We start from the raw sequence: 14,572 nt of genomic DNA on the forward strand, positions 1-14,572 counted from the left end.
CTGCCACGCTGCCATAGCAACAAGGCGGAAGTCAGTGCCATACATGGTCAGAAAGGAAGTGAGCAGCCAGTCCTGTAGATGCGAACCTACCACGGGTGGCGCTAGCCGAGCAGAGGTGGGCGGATGAAACAAGGGATTTCCTCTCCTCCTCTTCTCCTCTGCCTCCTCTGTTCTCTCCCTTCATTTGCTACGCACACCTCAAGTGGCAGCTTTTCACACAAACATCTATAAGAGCCACTGGCATCCCAAGGACACATCCGGCACATCCTCCATGCACAAGATGGGCTCTTGACACAGAAGTTTAACAGCTCATTAGAAAACAAATGATCACATTTAGTCATTTAAAGTGAATCTCCTGCAGAGCAGACGTGAGATAAACAGGTTTCGTTCAGAGCACATGTACTTTGTCCTGTCTCTCACAGCATTAGTCATCGCGGTTTGTGACGTCACACACGCTCCTTCAAACGTGACTGAGCCTCAGTCAGGATCAGGCCGCTTTGTTGTGGTTTTCTACCAACATGAACAAACTTATCATTAATTCAGCAAATATGTTCAGTATAAAGTGATTTTAATTACACGGCTCTGCAATAGAATAGACTATGTATAAATATGTTGTTTTTCTTTGGAAGTTTGCAGTTGGAGGGTATAAGATTGAATGGTCCAGGGATGAGAAAGTTGAGAGTGGAGCAGAGGGGTTTTAATGTGAAGTTTGCTTTAGAAGAGCAGAACAGAGGAGGAGGGAGGGGCTGAGTGAGCTCTGCTGAATGCTCTGACGTCAATGCTGTCCCCTGGCCCCGAGCCAAGGGCCCCTGAGGCTGAGCGCTCTGGGAAACACACACACAGACGCATACACACACACACACACACGTACACATACAGACTATACACACACATACACACACACAAACACACAGGCCGTACGCACACACCTGTAGCTGCGGCGCTCCCCATGCAACTGTTCTCACACACTCCATCACAGAGGCAAGTCCAGCCTTGAATGCTCTGAATGCATCAAAGTGAATACAGCAGCGTTGCCCTGGCCTGGCCACAGGGAGCCAGGAATGTCTCTGTTCGACCACACATTTCACCCCCAAAACCCCGTCAGCCAGTTGCTTTCAATTACAACAGATAGTTTAGAAATGAGCGAGACGCCAATCGCACTCAGTAATCCAAATTAAGCTTGTTAAAAGGAGAATGCTCCAGAGACGAGGCGCGATTTGCCAGAAATGAGGGAGAGCAAATGGTGGTGTGTGTCGACTTCACACTTCTCCAGAGGATTTGTCATATCCTGCTGTTCCGATTGTAAAATATAATTCACATCGTAATTATGTTTTATGAAGCTAGCTTTAATTCAGCGCTTACACAAATGTACTGACCACAGCTAAGCCCTGTTCACCAGAGCTGCACAGGCCCATGTGTCATTATTGGTCATTCTGTTTAATCACTGGGGCTAAACTCTTCTCATTAGTATAGTTACTGGAATCCACACATTACAACTGAAACGTGTGCGCTAACGTTTGTGACCAACTGTTGAGGATTATTATGTGGCTATGTGGTCTCTTACGTTCATGTTCAGCCTTAGCAATATTGAATTATATTATCTTGTTTCTAGTACAGAAATATTCCACCTCGAATTTTAGAACGTGGTAACAGAAGAGGGTATTTACATTATTATCACATTATTATCACATATTTCTGCTGAGATCATGGTGGCAATGTGAATAATGTTATTCAGTGTAATTGTCTCAGTTAAAATGTAGCTTGTTGTTGCACCATTTGTCTGCTAATACTCGATACCCTGAAAATAGCGTTCCTTTTCTTAAAATATGTCAAAACTGATCCAATTATGATATTTAACTGTCATTTTTCTGGTAATCATCTATAAGTAACAACTTTGCATAAATAAAAACAACATTATGAGATGTTCTAGGTCAACAAATACTATTAACACATCAATTTGTGGGTCCAACAAAGTAGAATGAACCGATGTCTAGGACAACACCAATATCAGCGCCTCACTACTTGTTGTCCCTTATTAATATAAAGGCACTCCTTATGGAAATCCTGTAGTTACTTAAAGGTCCTATATGACACAAATTGACTCCTGTGAGCTTTAAGTCGTGCTACAATTATTATTACCTCATCAAAAACATACCCAGAGTTGTGTTTCATTCACATGTGTTTGAGTAACTCTGCTCCAATGTTATGAACCGGTAGTTTTCAAGTTAATAGCTACCTTCTACCTTTTGTTCAGTAGACATTGGCAGTTCCACGGCTGAAACCATACAAATGATTCTAGTAAAGGTGTATGGAGTTTAAATACACAGGGGAGCACTTCTTTTATTATAGTATGACATCACAAGGTGGAACAGAGTGTTTTCTATTTGAGATAAGAACTCTTTAATATAAAGGGTTTGTGTGTTAAACATGCATGCAGCCAATGAAACAAAACAAAACACAACTCCAGGTATGTTTGTAATGAGGAAACCTCAAGAAACATCAACAATAATCTAATATGGGCCCTATTTAATTAATGAACATCGCTGGTATATGGACACACTTTTAACTTAATACAACTGTTAATGTCTTGATGTCTGTGTCTCTCAGATCATGTCCAAACCCAGTGAGTCTCCGGTGGGCCGCCAGCACCAGAGCCACCCGGAGGAGACGGAGGAGGAGCTGAGGGAGCATCAGGACCTGCCGCCAGGGGTCACCATCAAACAGGAACCACCAGACCCCCAGGAACTACAGGAGGAGGCCCTACAACAGCACCGAGAGCAGGAGCTCATCTTCAGACAGGTACTAAACACTCACATATGTCTTGGTGGAGGATCAAGTCTGTGAATATCTTGGATTGAAAAAATGCAGATATACCACCTTGTTTAAATTTATACCAAGATTAAATTTAGCTGTTATCTTGTCTTCTTGTCTTGTCTTATCTTACAATGTCATGAAAACAACTACTTTTATAGTACTTTTATAGCAGTTGATTCAAGAGTTACTCTTCCGTGTAAGTTGCATTTGTTATGGGTGCCCTCTCTTGGTCACATCTTGTACCTGCAATAAAAAAAAACATAACTCTCTCCATAAAGAGTTAAATTAATCTTGTTATATTTGGTCAAGTTCAGCAGTTAAACCCGCGCATAGTGTTGTTGTGCCCCCAAGCAAGACATCTACCTTGCCTATGTATGAATACGTATTTAACGGTTGGTTGTACAAATGACAGTTTGTACAGATTGCCAACCACACTTCTATCAGTCTACCCCAGAAGAAGCATCCAGATTATTATAGATGAATTTGTGTAGAATTTGGATTTAAAAAAAAGATCTTTGTAGTCACTGTAACATCCTTTAGAATTTTGTAAAGGTTTTTGGACATCAATATAATTAAAATAGAAATGCACTACTAGAGTAAACAGATTCTTTGTCTAGACCTGAGTTAGGGGGTGCTCAAGGCAAAAAGGCTTGGCAACCACTAGCTTACTTAGCTTACTGTGTCTGAGTATGGGGTGTAAATCAATAATGCATGAATGTAACTGACTTAGAGTGTCTTTTTAAAGTGCTATTTAAGACTAAAGCATCATTCTTGTCTTTATGTGAGCAGCAGGCCCTGTTGTTGGAGCAGCAGCGGATCCACCAGCTGAGAAACTACCAGGCGTCCATGGAGGCGGCCGGTCTGTCCATGTCGTTCCCCGGACACAGGCCCCTCTCGCGGGCACAGTCCTCTCCGGCTTCAGCCTCCTCATTCCCCATCAGCGTCCCTGCTCCAGAACCCCCCACCAAACCACGCTTCACTACAGGTCCATATTCGCTCTGCAACACAATATACTACAACACCTATAGTTTAGAATGGGGCAATTGGCTGTTTAAAAGTCCTGTATTAGGCAAAATTGACTCTTGTGAGCTTTACGCCATGTTACAATGCTATAACCTCATCAAAAACATACCTAGATTTGTGTTTTGATTTATTCAGACATGCTTGAGTGCTCTGTTTCACCTTGGAATGTCATGTCGTGGTAGTTTTCAAGTCAACAGCTAACTTTTACTTTTTGTTCAGTCGAGACTGGCAAATTCAGGGCTGAAATTATACAAATGATTCTTGTGAAGGTGTATGGAGTTCGAAAACACAGTGGAGCACTTCCTGTATAACGTCACACATGACATCACAACTTGGAACAAGAGTGTTTTCTGTCTGAGAGAAAAACTCAGTGTGTGAATGAAACAAAGCACAACACAGGTGTTTCTTGTAGGTTTTGGATTAATACACAACATATGGGCCCTTTAACTGTAATATTGTAGATTTATTGGCCTGGTTTATGGTTAATATTTCTATAATTACTGGGCCTGTCCACATGAAACAAAAACTGGCACAAAGTTCAATGTCTTCTTTTCACAATAGCTTTAGAAAGTGGTGCTATTATTCAGCCCTAAAGACATAATAGTTGTAATTTAAAACAACTTTAAGCTGTAGATTAATATGGTAAGTCTGTGGAATTAGTCTCTGACAAATAATAATAAGGATATTTCTTTCAAAAATGTTGCCCTCCATCTGAAATTATGTAATCTTCAAATTCTACAACATGAACGCAACCTATAGCTGTATCTATAACTGTTTTTTACATTACAAAACTGCTAATTTAGCCCAAAAATTCTCCATCTGTTGTCCATAATAGTCTCTCCCACTCCTCTTCCTCTCAGACATATGATGGTTTGAACAAAGCACAGAATACTGAAAAGAAGCCGTCCTTGAGAAAGCCTTCCTCCCACCAGTTCTAGTGTTGATAGCTGTTATCTCTGCTTGTGCACCAGAGCTGTGTCGATTTGTTTCCAGGCCCCTGCTACAGTTTGGCCCACTTGACTCCCACTCACTTCCAAAACCACACAGACTAACATTAGAATAACAAAAGCAGGATTTTAAGTTTTTCGGGAGGTACAGACAGTCGATTCCGCTGTGTACTGTTACACAATTCCACTGTGTGTGTAGGTAGGAAGTGTAGTAAAAAGTTGTACGGAAAGTTAATTTTCCTTGCACACAATTTCATTCTCATAGGTAATTAAAAGACATGATTGGGATTTGAGCAACTGTCTCAACTTTAGAAGCTCTTAGAATATCCTAGACAGTTTTTTGCAAGTTTTTAGAACAAGTTTTCTGTTCTTTTGTGCGGTCAAAATATCTTGGAAAATTCTGTCTATATAGTTCAGCTAGAAAGTTGTCAAACCCTCTTTAATTAAGTGTTATGTTGAAGTGCAGAGTTGGATGATACGGCAATAAAAATCAAGTGGTGATTATATCCTTTTATAATATTGTGATTTAGTATTTCTCTATTAAATGCAGCTTTGACCTCAAACACTTACACTGTTCCCCGAATTCTACAGATTTTTATACGAACAAAATGAAAAAACAAAGGCTATCATTTCATTGCAGGATTTTTTTGGGGAATTTTCTGCCTCATTATTTAAAAAATAAAACAAATTACTGACCAGGTCTGAAAACTTCCTTAATCCACTGTAGTTATTTTATTGTGTATTGACTTAACATTGGGAGAAACTGCATTCAGAAGATTTTAATACAATATTTGAGCCGATTTTTGTTATTTTATCCAATTATGTTACTACAAACTCCTCCGCCCATGCCCTTTTTTTTTTAACCACAAACCTATAAGAGAACTGTGTAGTCACGCTTTGTGCAGCTATCGCTTGATTTTAAAGTTTTACTATAAAGCTTTGTGTGTATTTTTAGGAAGAAAATTGACCAAAACAAAATATCGTCCTGTGCTGGAGATTTAAGGCCGATAGCTGGCAGACTAAAATATATATTTACTATCCTATACTATATATCGGCCATCTATCTCTACTGTTTTGTGCCATTCCACTTTTGGAACATCAAGAATATGCTCTCCCAAATCATTACTACTGTTTTTAGTGGAGTTTGTTGTTTGTTATAAGCCAAGGTAGCTATGAACTATTCTAAATTCTGTATGAACTATTCTAAATGTTTGTATATGTTTAAAAATAAATAAATAAATAAATAAAAGTTCATATTATTAACCCATTGTTGTGTGCTTCAGGTCTGGTGTACGACTCCCTGATGCAGAAACACCAGTGCATGTGCGGAAACACCAACAGTCACCCAGAGCACGCAGGGCGGATCCAGAGTATATGGTCCCGACTGCAAGAGACAGGCCTCAGAGCACAGTGTGAGGTACGAGCCTGTGTTTGACCTTTGACCCCCTTATTCTACTGAAGAGAAGTCCACAAACATGTAGGCGGGTGTTTAGTAACATCGTTTGTATACACAGTCACTGGCTGTGTTAACATGCACACCAAATATGTGACTGTTATCTGATTTCTGAAGTTATCAGATTATTGAAATGTTGTGTAAATGAAATGCTATGTAAATATTATGCAAATCTATTTTCTGATTGTTCACACCTATGCAGGTTTTGACAAGAAAATGTATGCAAAAAAGGACGAATGAATGTGCCAAAGACTAATGAAATACAAAATACTGATTTACTAAATGACTCTAAGAATCCATTGAGTAATTGATTAAATGGGTGTTTTAATGGTCAGATTTTGTTCATGCAAACAACAACTACCAAAAAAATCTGTAAATCAGATAAAAAATTATATACATATTCACCGATTTACTGGCTATGCACATGTACCCACCAACATGGTTCAGACATGGGTTAGTTCAGCTCAACAGTTCAGATAGAGTTATAGTTACATTTGCCATGTAGTAATTATGGATAAAATTGTGAGTCTTCATGAAGTGAGTGTAAGTTAGTGTGCTGTGTTTGGTGCAGTGTATCCGAGGGAGGAAGGCCACTTTGGAGGAGCTACAGACCGTGCACTCAGAAGCCCATGTCCTGCTCTACGGTACCAACCCTCTCCGACAAAAACTTGATTGTGAGTATTATCATTATTATCTCACACAAGTCACATAAAAATCTGCATATTCAGTACACCCTATAGAAGGCTGTGATCTAATTTGAAAGGTAGCACTAATTTCTTCTTCTTGCACCAGGTTCAATCACTCCGATGTTCGTTCGACTACCATGTGGAGGAGTCGGGGTAAGTAAACAGGATATGATATAAATCTGACTATAAAAGGGCCCATATTACATGATTTTCTGATCTATGTTATAATGTTTCCTCATCAGAAACATACCCAGAGTTGTGTTTTGTTTCATTTATATGTTTAACACACAAATCCTGCATATTTAGGGTTAACGGAAAATACTCCACTGTATTTTTAATCTTCATACACTTTCACTAGAATCATTTGTTTCAGCTCTGGAATGGCAAATCTCTACTAAACGAAAGGTAAAAGGTAGCTTTTAACTTGAAAACTACCACTTCATGGGATCACAAGGTGGAACAGAGCATTTTGGGCTTTGGAGATGTAGACAGACTAATAAAAAAGGTTTACTCAAATGTGCGAATGAGACAAAACACAACTTTGTGTATGTTTTTGATGAGGTAACAGCGTTATAACATGGCTTAAAGCTCACGAGAGTCATTTTGCGTAATATAGGACCTTTAAAGATACATTTTTGTGTATTTAGGTGGACAGTGACACTATTTGGAATGAGGTCCATTCGTCCAGTGCAGCTCGTCTGGCTGTGGGCTCTGTGGTGGAGCTGGTCTTTAAAGTCGCCACTGGAGAACTCAAGGTAAATAATATGAAGTAATACTCATAGTTCTAAATCCTGCAGCTCTGATAGACTATAACACATTGAAGTATTTATTATTGGAGAAGGGATTATTATTGGAGAAAGGATTGTGATAATTGATAATATTGCATTCATGCAACATTCTAGAAACCCTTTTATAAAACTAAGCTGGAGGACAGGTCAAAATTCAACGGTGGATCTGCAGAGTTCAGATTTGTTGACCTGGTTTAAGGTTAATATAATCTGCAATTACTGGCCTACGCACATACAAGCCAAAACTGGCACAAAGTTCACATTTTCTCAGTCAGCATGAATAAACAAAAGTGAATCTGTTTTTTACTGCAGCTTTAGAAAATAGTACCATTATTCCACCCCAAAGATGTGATTGTAGTCAGTTGAAAGGACTTGTGTTTGTGGAGCCAATCCCTACCAAATCCAAATAATTATACACTTAAACATTTCTGGATCATTCATAAATTGTAGTAGTTAAAACTAATATTAAACACCCTATTTCCTTCTCAATAAACCTTAAGTAGACCAGCTTCATTCCTGCTTGCTTGCCCAGTGCTCACTTCTGTCTGTTTGTCTTTGTACAGAATGGTTTTGCTGTGGTTCGCCCGCCTGGTCACCACGCTGAGGAAAGCACTCCCATGTAAGGCCACAGAAACCACTACACTCTGAGGAGACAAACCTACACACACACACACACACACACACGCACACACACATAGACACACACACAGTTTATTTGCACCACAAGTCTTTATCCCACCAGCTGCCTCCAAGCCTGCGTTTGTTTATTTTTCATATCCTCCTAGTGTCTCCGCAAGTGTCTCCAGTATAGTCAGAAAACAACATCATGTGGTAAAGTGTGCAGGATTCTGACGTGCATTCTCTCTTCTCACCATCAGGGGCTTCTGCTACTTCAACTCAGTGGCCATCGCCGCCAAACTTCTGCAGCAAAGACTCAACGTCAACAAGATCCTCATCGTAGACTGGGTCAGTAGATTTCAGAAGGGTTAAAATATAACTGAGATTTTGAATGGTCTTGAAATGCCAAAATATAGAATGATGGCTAAAACTATGGACTATGGATAGTATAAAAAATAGATACTCATTTGAGCAGGTATCAATATTAAAAAGTCACAATCACAGGACAGAAATTAAGCTTTCCTGAATACGTTTAGATTGATCTTGAACTGTTACAGAACAAGAGCACATAGACTAGTATACACCCATGGAGCTCTTTGGAACCTACTTGGACGACTGAGGGATTGCACAGATTTAACACCACCAGGTTTTATATTTATAATTGAAAGTGCAATTATTTAATGTTGAAAGTAACATTGACTATTGACTATTGACTATTGTCTAAAGAAAGGGTATTTTTATAACCATCGTGGTATCAGAATCAGTATTGAGTATCAAGTCTATTCTTTAGTATTGAAACTAAGTTTGAAATTTTTGTGTTGTGACACTAAATTGTAGTAAAACCTTTAATAAATGAACTGAAGTATAAAGTAATAACGTAAGTTGTAAGTAATGTTTTGTATTTAGGACAAATTTATTGTTCGTGTTTTTCTTGTCTCAGGATGTTCACCATGGCAACGGCACCCAGCAGGCATTCTATGACGACCCCAATGTGCTTTACTTATCCATCCATCGCTATGACGACGGCAACTTCTTTCCTGGCAGTGGCGCTCCTGATGAGGTGAGCTAATGCTGTGATTACACCTGAACACTTCTTTGCAGGGACATTAATTTTCATTTAGGTCACAGTCCAGGCCAAAACTTTGGTCTATGAGCTGAGAAGTGAATGCTTTTGCTGCTGTCGCCCCCTACAGGTGGGCAGTGGTCCAGGCGTTGGGTTTAATGTCAACGTTGCCTTCACTGGAGGACTGGACCCACCCATGGGAGATGTAGAGTACCTGGCAGCCTTCAGGTAATACATAATACAAAATAATTCACCCTAATGTGTGTACAGTGAAAGGAATGCATTTAAAGGTCCTATATTACACAAAATTTACTTTTGTGAGCTTTAAGTCATACTTTAATGTTGTTACCTCATCAAAAATATACATGTTTGAGATTTACACATGTTTGAGTCCTTAATTATTATCTGTCTACATCTCCAAAGCTCAGAATGCTCTTTTCCACCTTGTGATGTCATGTGGTGGTAGTTTTCAAGTTAACAGTTCCTTTTACCTTATGTTCAGTAGAGATTCCAGGACTGAAATAATCCAAATGATTCTAGTGAAGGTGTATGGAGTTTAAAAACACAGTGGAGCACTTCATACATACTTATACACTGTTAAATAATGGTGGGACTAATGTACTAGTACTGTATTAAGATCTCAAAGCCTGTTGTCAGCCAGTAAGGTTAAACATTGTGTTGTAATAAGTCTGTCTCCTGAGCTCTGTATCCTGTCCCGTCTGCACATTCCTGGGGCTGTTTCTTGAATCTAACCCTTTGTTTTTCTGTCTGTCTGCAGGACAGTGGTGATGCCCATAGCCAACGAGTTTGCCCCGGACATCGTGCTGGTGTCGTCTGGGTTTGACGCAGTGGAAGGACATCCCCCTCCCCTGGGCGGCTACACGCTCACGTCCAAATGTGAAGGAACATTCAGTCTGGGTACAGGTACATAAAAGCAGACATGTGCTGACGCTGGTGTTTCCTGTGCAGGTTTTGGCTATCTGACGCGGCAGCTCATGAGTCTGGCTGCAGGTCGCGTGGTGTTGGCTCTGGAGGGGGGTCATGACCTCACCGCCATCTGCGACGCATCTGAGGCCTGTGTGGCTGCGCTGCTGGGACAAGAGGTACAGAGCACTGACCTCCTGTGGACACACCTGGTATTGCACCCTGTTGCACTTCACTGCTGACATTATTATTGTCATGTGCTTTCATTGCAGCTGGACCCTCTGCCAAAGGCTGTGCTGGAGCAGAGGCCCAATGCCAACGCTGTCCGCTCTTTAGAGAAAGTCGTGGAGACGCATAGTGAGTTTAATATTTAATAATCACAAACAACAAAAAAATAATTAAATGGAGGTTTCTTTGAAAGACACAACACTAATATGTTAATATGTTAATATGTTATGTTGCATAAGGTTATGAGGCATGTGCTAATTTTAAATATGTAGCGTGACAACTCGAAACCTGTTTGACATACACCGGTGTATTCTTAAGTCAAGGTGGCGCCTAACTATTTAGATTTGGACTTTTCAGTAGTTATGTAAAGAAAAAAAAAAAATGTTCTATTAGTAATATTTTGACCACAAATATTTGAATACAATATAACCTTTGCTTGTTGTAGGTAAGTACTGGCGCTCTGTGCATCGCTACTCCCCACGGCTGGGGCTGTCTCTACTGGAGGCCAAACGTGGAGACTCAGAGGAGGCTGAGGCGGTCAGTGCCATGGCCTCTCTGTCTGTGGCCAACTCCAATGCCATGGACCACAGGTAACTGTACTCTAAAGTGTGTGTTTGTATGTGTGTGTGTAAACATGACCAGGGTGAGTCCAGCTCTGTCAGAGCTTATCTGTGCATTAATGTGTGCGTTTGTCCTGTAGGCCGGAGGAGGAGCCCATGGAGGAGGAGGAACCACTGTAACAGAGGAACCACGAGGGTGTCACACTGTAACCTTTGACCTCTGCGCAGAATGTCTCTTTGAGCTGCGAAGAGTCGACTGATCCCTTCATTTAGTCCCGCCCACTCACCCGTCAGTCATCTTGATTGGCGAACCCTGGGTTTCTCCAAAACCAGGGAGAGGGGAGGTGGGCTCAGCCTCAGAGTAGGGAGCCAATCAGGAGACAAAGGACTGAACTGGAGAAAAAACATTACACATAAGGCATTGCTTGGCAGCATTGGCTTTGTAGAGACACTCATTTTCTGTCCGTGTTGGCCCGACTTTAGCCCGGCGCTGATCATGTTGTGGTCATGTGACAATGAGTGAGGTGTTCACAGAAACATACGGTGCTTTACCTGCTGCCACATGGACAGCCTGTTTTCTCACAGCAGACTCAGAGCTTATTTTACCTGATTCCTTCACTGTGGACGTTGGGCGGCCGAAGCTCAAGTAGGCCTTTACAAAGACTTGACCGCGTGGTGAGACTGTCACCGCACGGCACCAGCCTGTCATTGCAGAGGGTTGTTGATGAATGCGAGGAGTGCCTTGGCGAGGGTCCGCTGGATTTCAGGATTGTTCAGGAAAAGATTGCCTTAAGTTCAAAGATTTCTCTGGGAATCTTTAGCGAGGAAAGGAGACAGTTAGTTTCCAGTCTTAGAATGACAAAAATTAAGCAAACAATCTTTGAGCATGTTTACTTGGAATGTGACGAAGACAACATTTGTGTCTGTCACAGCCTCTCTTGAAGAGTTACTTTACTTTTGGATGGATCTATTTTTCTGTAAAAAAGACAGCGCTTTGTAAAGGTAGTTGCCAGCTTCAGTAGATAAACAAAAGGTGCAAACATGGAAAACTTCTAAACGGAAATTAGACTGAAAGCAGCCTTTTATGTAGCCTCCCTTTAACTGAAGTCACCGCTTTGTAAAACACATAAGCATGCATAAGAGCAGAGAGCCACTAGTGACGCAGGATTCATGAATGTCATCCAAAAGAGACGAGCAAGAGAAGCCAAAGCATGAGTTTGCATTTACAACAGTACTTTAGCTGACAGGTGATGGACATTTCCTATTGGCCCTTTAAGAGAAGGCTCCAATAACCAGTTCAATGTTTACCAGTCAAATCTTCACGGATCAAGTGAGCATTTCTTTACAGGCCCCATGCTTTGCCCGTTGGCAACTACCTTGGTTACTAGTGTGAGCTAAACATTAGTCATGTATATTGAATTGAATATATTTTGAAAAGGTGGTCGGTACTGCCTGTTTGTAACTACATTGTATGATTTCCACATTCACTTTGCCATGTTTCGATATCAACTGTGTTTGGTAAGCGTGTCCACTTTTTATTTTTATTGTACAAGATTATTTTTCTAAATGTTTTTTCATCCATAGATCAGTTCTGTGTTTTTATCCGTTTTCTGGATAGTAATAGGGCTGCCATTCATACACTTAGTCACGTGAAGACTTTCTTTCTTGTATTTATCGAAAAACAAAACACTTTGTTTCTACGGCTCTCAGCCTTTTCTGCATTTTCATCACTTGTGTATTTATAACATGTACTGTTTATAGGAGATTTGTATATGGAAAATTTATAAATGTACTCTAACTAATGACAGCTATGATATTGTGAGCGGAACAACAGTATGGTGTACGATATTACTCCGTGAAAAAGCTGCATATTTAACTCGTCATCGACTGCGCTGTTTCCAGTGGCCCTCAGTGACGTTCATGGCGCTGAAATGGACTTTTTCACTAAAGGATTGATCACTTTGTTGCCTAATTGATCATTGACTCTTGTGCATGAGTGATATGCACTCACCTTTAGACTGTGACCACATCAAGCATTCGACTAAAGGGAGCTTTGACGGCCATTTTCATGTAGCTGGCTGAGTTTTTCTCCTTAAGCAGAGGGAGAGACAGGAGATACAGGAGGCTGCGGAAATATTGGCCAATCAGAAGCCTCCATTTGAGCATGTGTTGCACTATCATAACACCACATTCTTTTCTCGCCAAATTTGGTTTTAAAATTCACCAGTTGCCATGAATTCCATGAACCTTTGCCATGTTGATTGATGACTATCATGTTTCTTTTACATTTTTATATCTTAAAATTTGAGTTGTACTTTTACATGTCTAACAGAACATTCCACTTGTTAGTTGTTTAATTTGGCTCTTTTTTAAAATACAAATTTAAGGTTTCACGTTTTTGTAGAAACTTTATTACTACTCCGATGTTTCTTTTTTTGCTGTCTGCTCGCGCCAACTTAAACTCTTTGCATGGTTTGTGAGTCAGCATGCCTGCTTGTCTATGTAACAAATGTATTTGCACAACAGAAGAACACTGGAGGACTTAGAGAACCTCCCCATGGGCAACTCAACGCGGCAACCGGCGCTTTTCCGGTGCTCAAACAATTCAAAAAGACTTTGTCCAAATGACTCCACTGAGAAAGGTTTGATATTGTTCTTAATGAATATCTTTTCCAATAAGTGATTTTAATGATTCAGCACTTATTACATGTATGGACTGTGTTAAAGAGAAACATGCTCTGACAAACCTCTGCTCTATTCACCTTTAAAAGACTCCCAAAGAATGTTCACTTTCAAAGATTTTTAAACGGGCACTATTACGGCAAGTTAAAGGTGAGATATAGTTAAGGTTGCAAAGGGCATCGTTTGATTGTCAGATCCACCTCGGCCAGTTCTATATATAACCACTGTGGCTCAAGAGCAAATCTTGGTTTACATGTAAATGAAAAAAGTTATTTTTTGTTTGTTGTTTGTCTCTATTGATGAAAACTGTTCTTTCTTTGGGACCTACGCTTTGGACATTTCATCTCTGACATCATCTATAAAATATATTTCTGAAAATACACTAACCTCCGCTGGTGTGTGTCTGCATTGTTTCCTGCACAGTAAAGCTAGAAGGTATTTAGACCAAATCATTATGGTAGATACTCTTTAACAGCTGTAACGTTCTATCTGCCTTTTCCATGTTTGTCCACAGTATCATTTTAACGATTAAAAGTGTGTGACAAAATCCCGAGGAAGCTTTTCTTGTCAGCTATTTGTTAACACGGCAAAACTACACAATCAATAGTGTTAAAGTTTAAAAGGCTATCCAAAACAGACTATACTTCTGTACTTTTCCTTCTCTGAGTTACTTATTTGCCTCAGCTGACTGCCCTTTGAGTGCCAAATGTAATTAGCAGAGTCCACATCTCTAGTGTCCTCCTGGATTCAACCGAAGTTTTAGATCAGATGACCTTGTTAGCCTCT

General features: G+C 40.2%; 1 protein-coding gene across 5 annotated transcripts in view; it reads left to right on the forward strand.

Moving 5' to 3' along the window:
* hdac4 (histone deacetylase 4) overlaps nucleotides 1–14,172 on the forward strand; it is a 72,159-nt gene extending 57,987 nt beyond the window's left edge. For all 5 annotated transcript variants that reach the window (XM_020917055.2, XM_020917058.2, XM_055164106.1 and 2 more), the window contains 15 exons: nucleotides 2,608–2,799; nucleotides 3,604–3,799; nucleotides 6,068–6,201; nucleotides 6,809–6,911; nucleotides 7,030–7,076; nucleotides 7,571–7,678; nucleotides 8,275–8,330; nucleotides 8,590–8,677; nucleotides 9,270–9,389; nucleotides 9,523–9,620; nucleotides 10,171–10,289; nucleotides 10,362–10,495; nucleotides 10,589–10,673; nucleotides 10,990–11,134; nucleotides 11,245–14,172. In XM_020917055.2, coding sequence (XP_020772714.1) covers nucleotides 2,608–2,799; nucleotides 3,604–3,799; nucleotides 6,068–6,201; nucleotides 6,809–6,911; nucleotides 7,030–7,076; nucleotides 7,571–7,678; nucleotides 8,275–8,330; nucleotides 8,590–8,677; nucleotides 9,270–9,389; nucleotides 9,523–9,620; nucleotides 10,171–10,289; nucleotides 10,362–10,495; nucleotides 10,589–10,673; nucleotides 10,990–11,134; nucleotides 11,245–11,284 — 1,665 coding nt within the window. In that variant the 3' untranslated portion in view covers nucleotides 11,285–14,172. The remainder of the gene's footprint in view (nucleotides 1–2,607; nucleotides 2,800–3,603; nucleotides 3,800–6,067; nucleotides 6,202–6,808; nucleotides 6,912–7,029; nucleotides 7,077–7,570; nucleotides 7,679–8,274; nucleotides 8,331–8,589; nucleotides 8,678–9,269; nucleotides 9,390–9,522; nucleotides 9,621–10,170; nucleotides 10,290–10,361; nucleotides 10,496–10,588; nucleotides 10,674–10,989; nucleotides 11,135–11,244) is intronic.
* Nucleotides 14,173–14,572: the final 400 nt, after the last annotated feature.

The sequence above is a fragment of the Boleophthalmus pectinirostris genome, unplaced genomic scaffold (genome assembly GCF_026225935.1).
Source record: "Boleophthalmus pectinirostris isolate CB_2022bp ecotype Guang Dong unplaced genomic scaffold, ASM2622593v1 HiC_scaffold_11, whole genome shotgun sequence".
NCBI classification, from domain to species: Eukaryota; Metazoa; Chordata; class Actinopteri; order Gobiiformes; family Gobiidae; genus Boleophthalmus; species Boleophthalmus pectinirostris.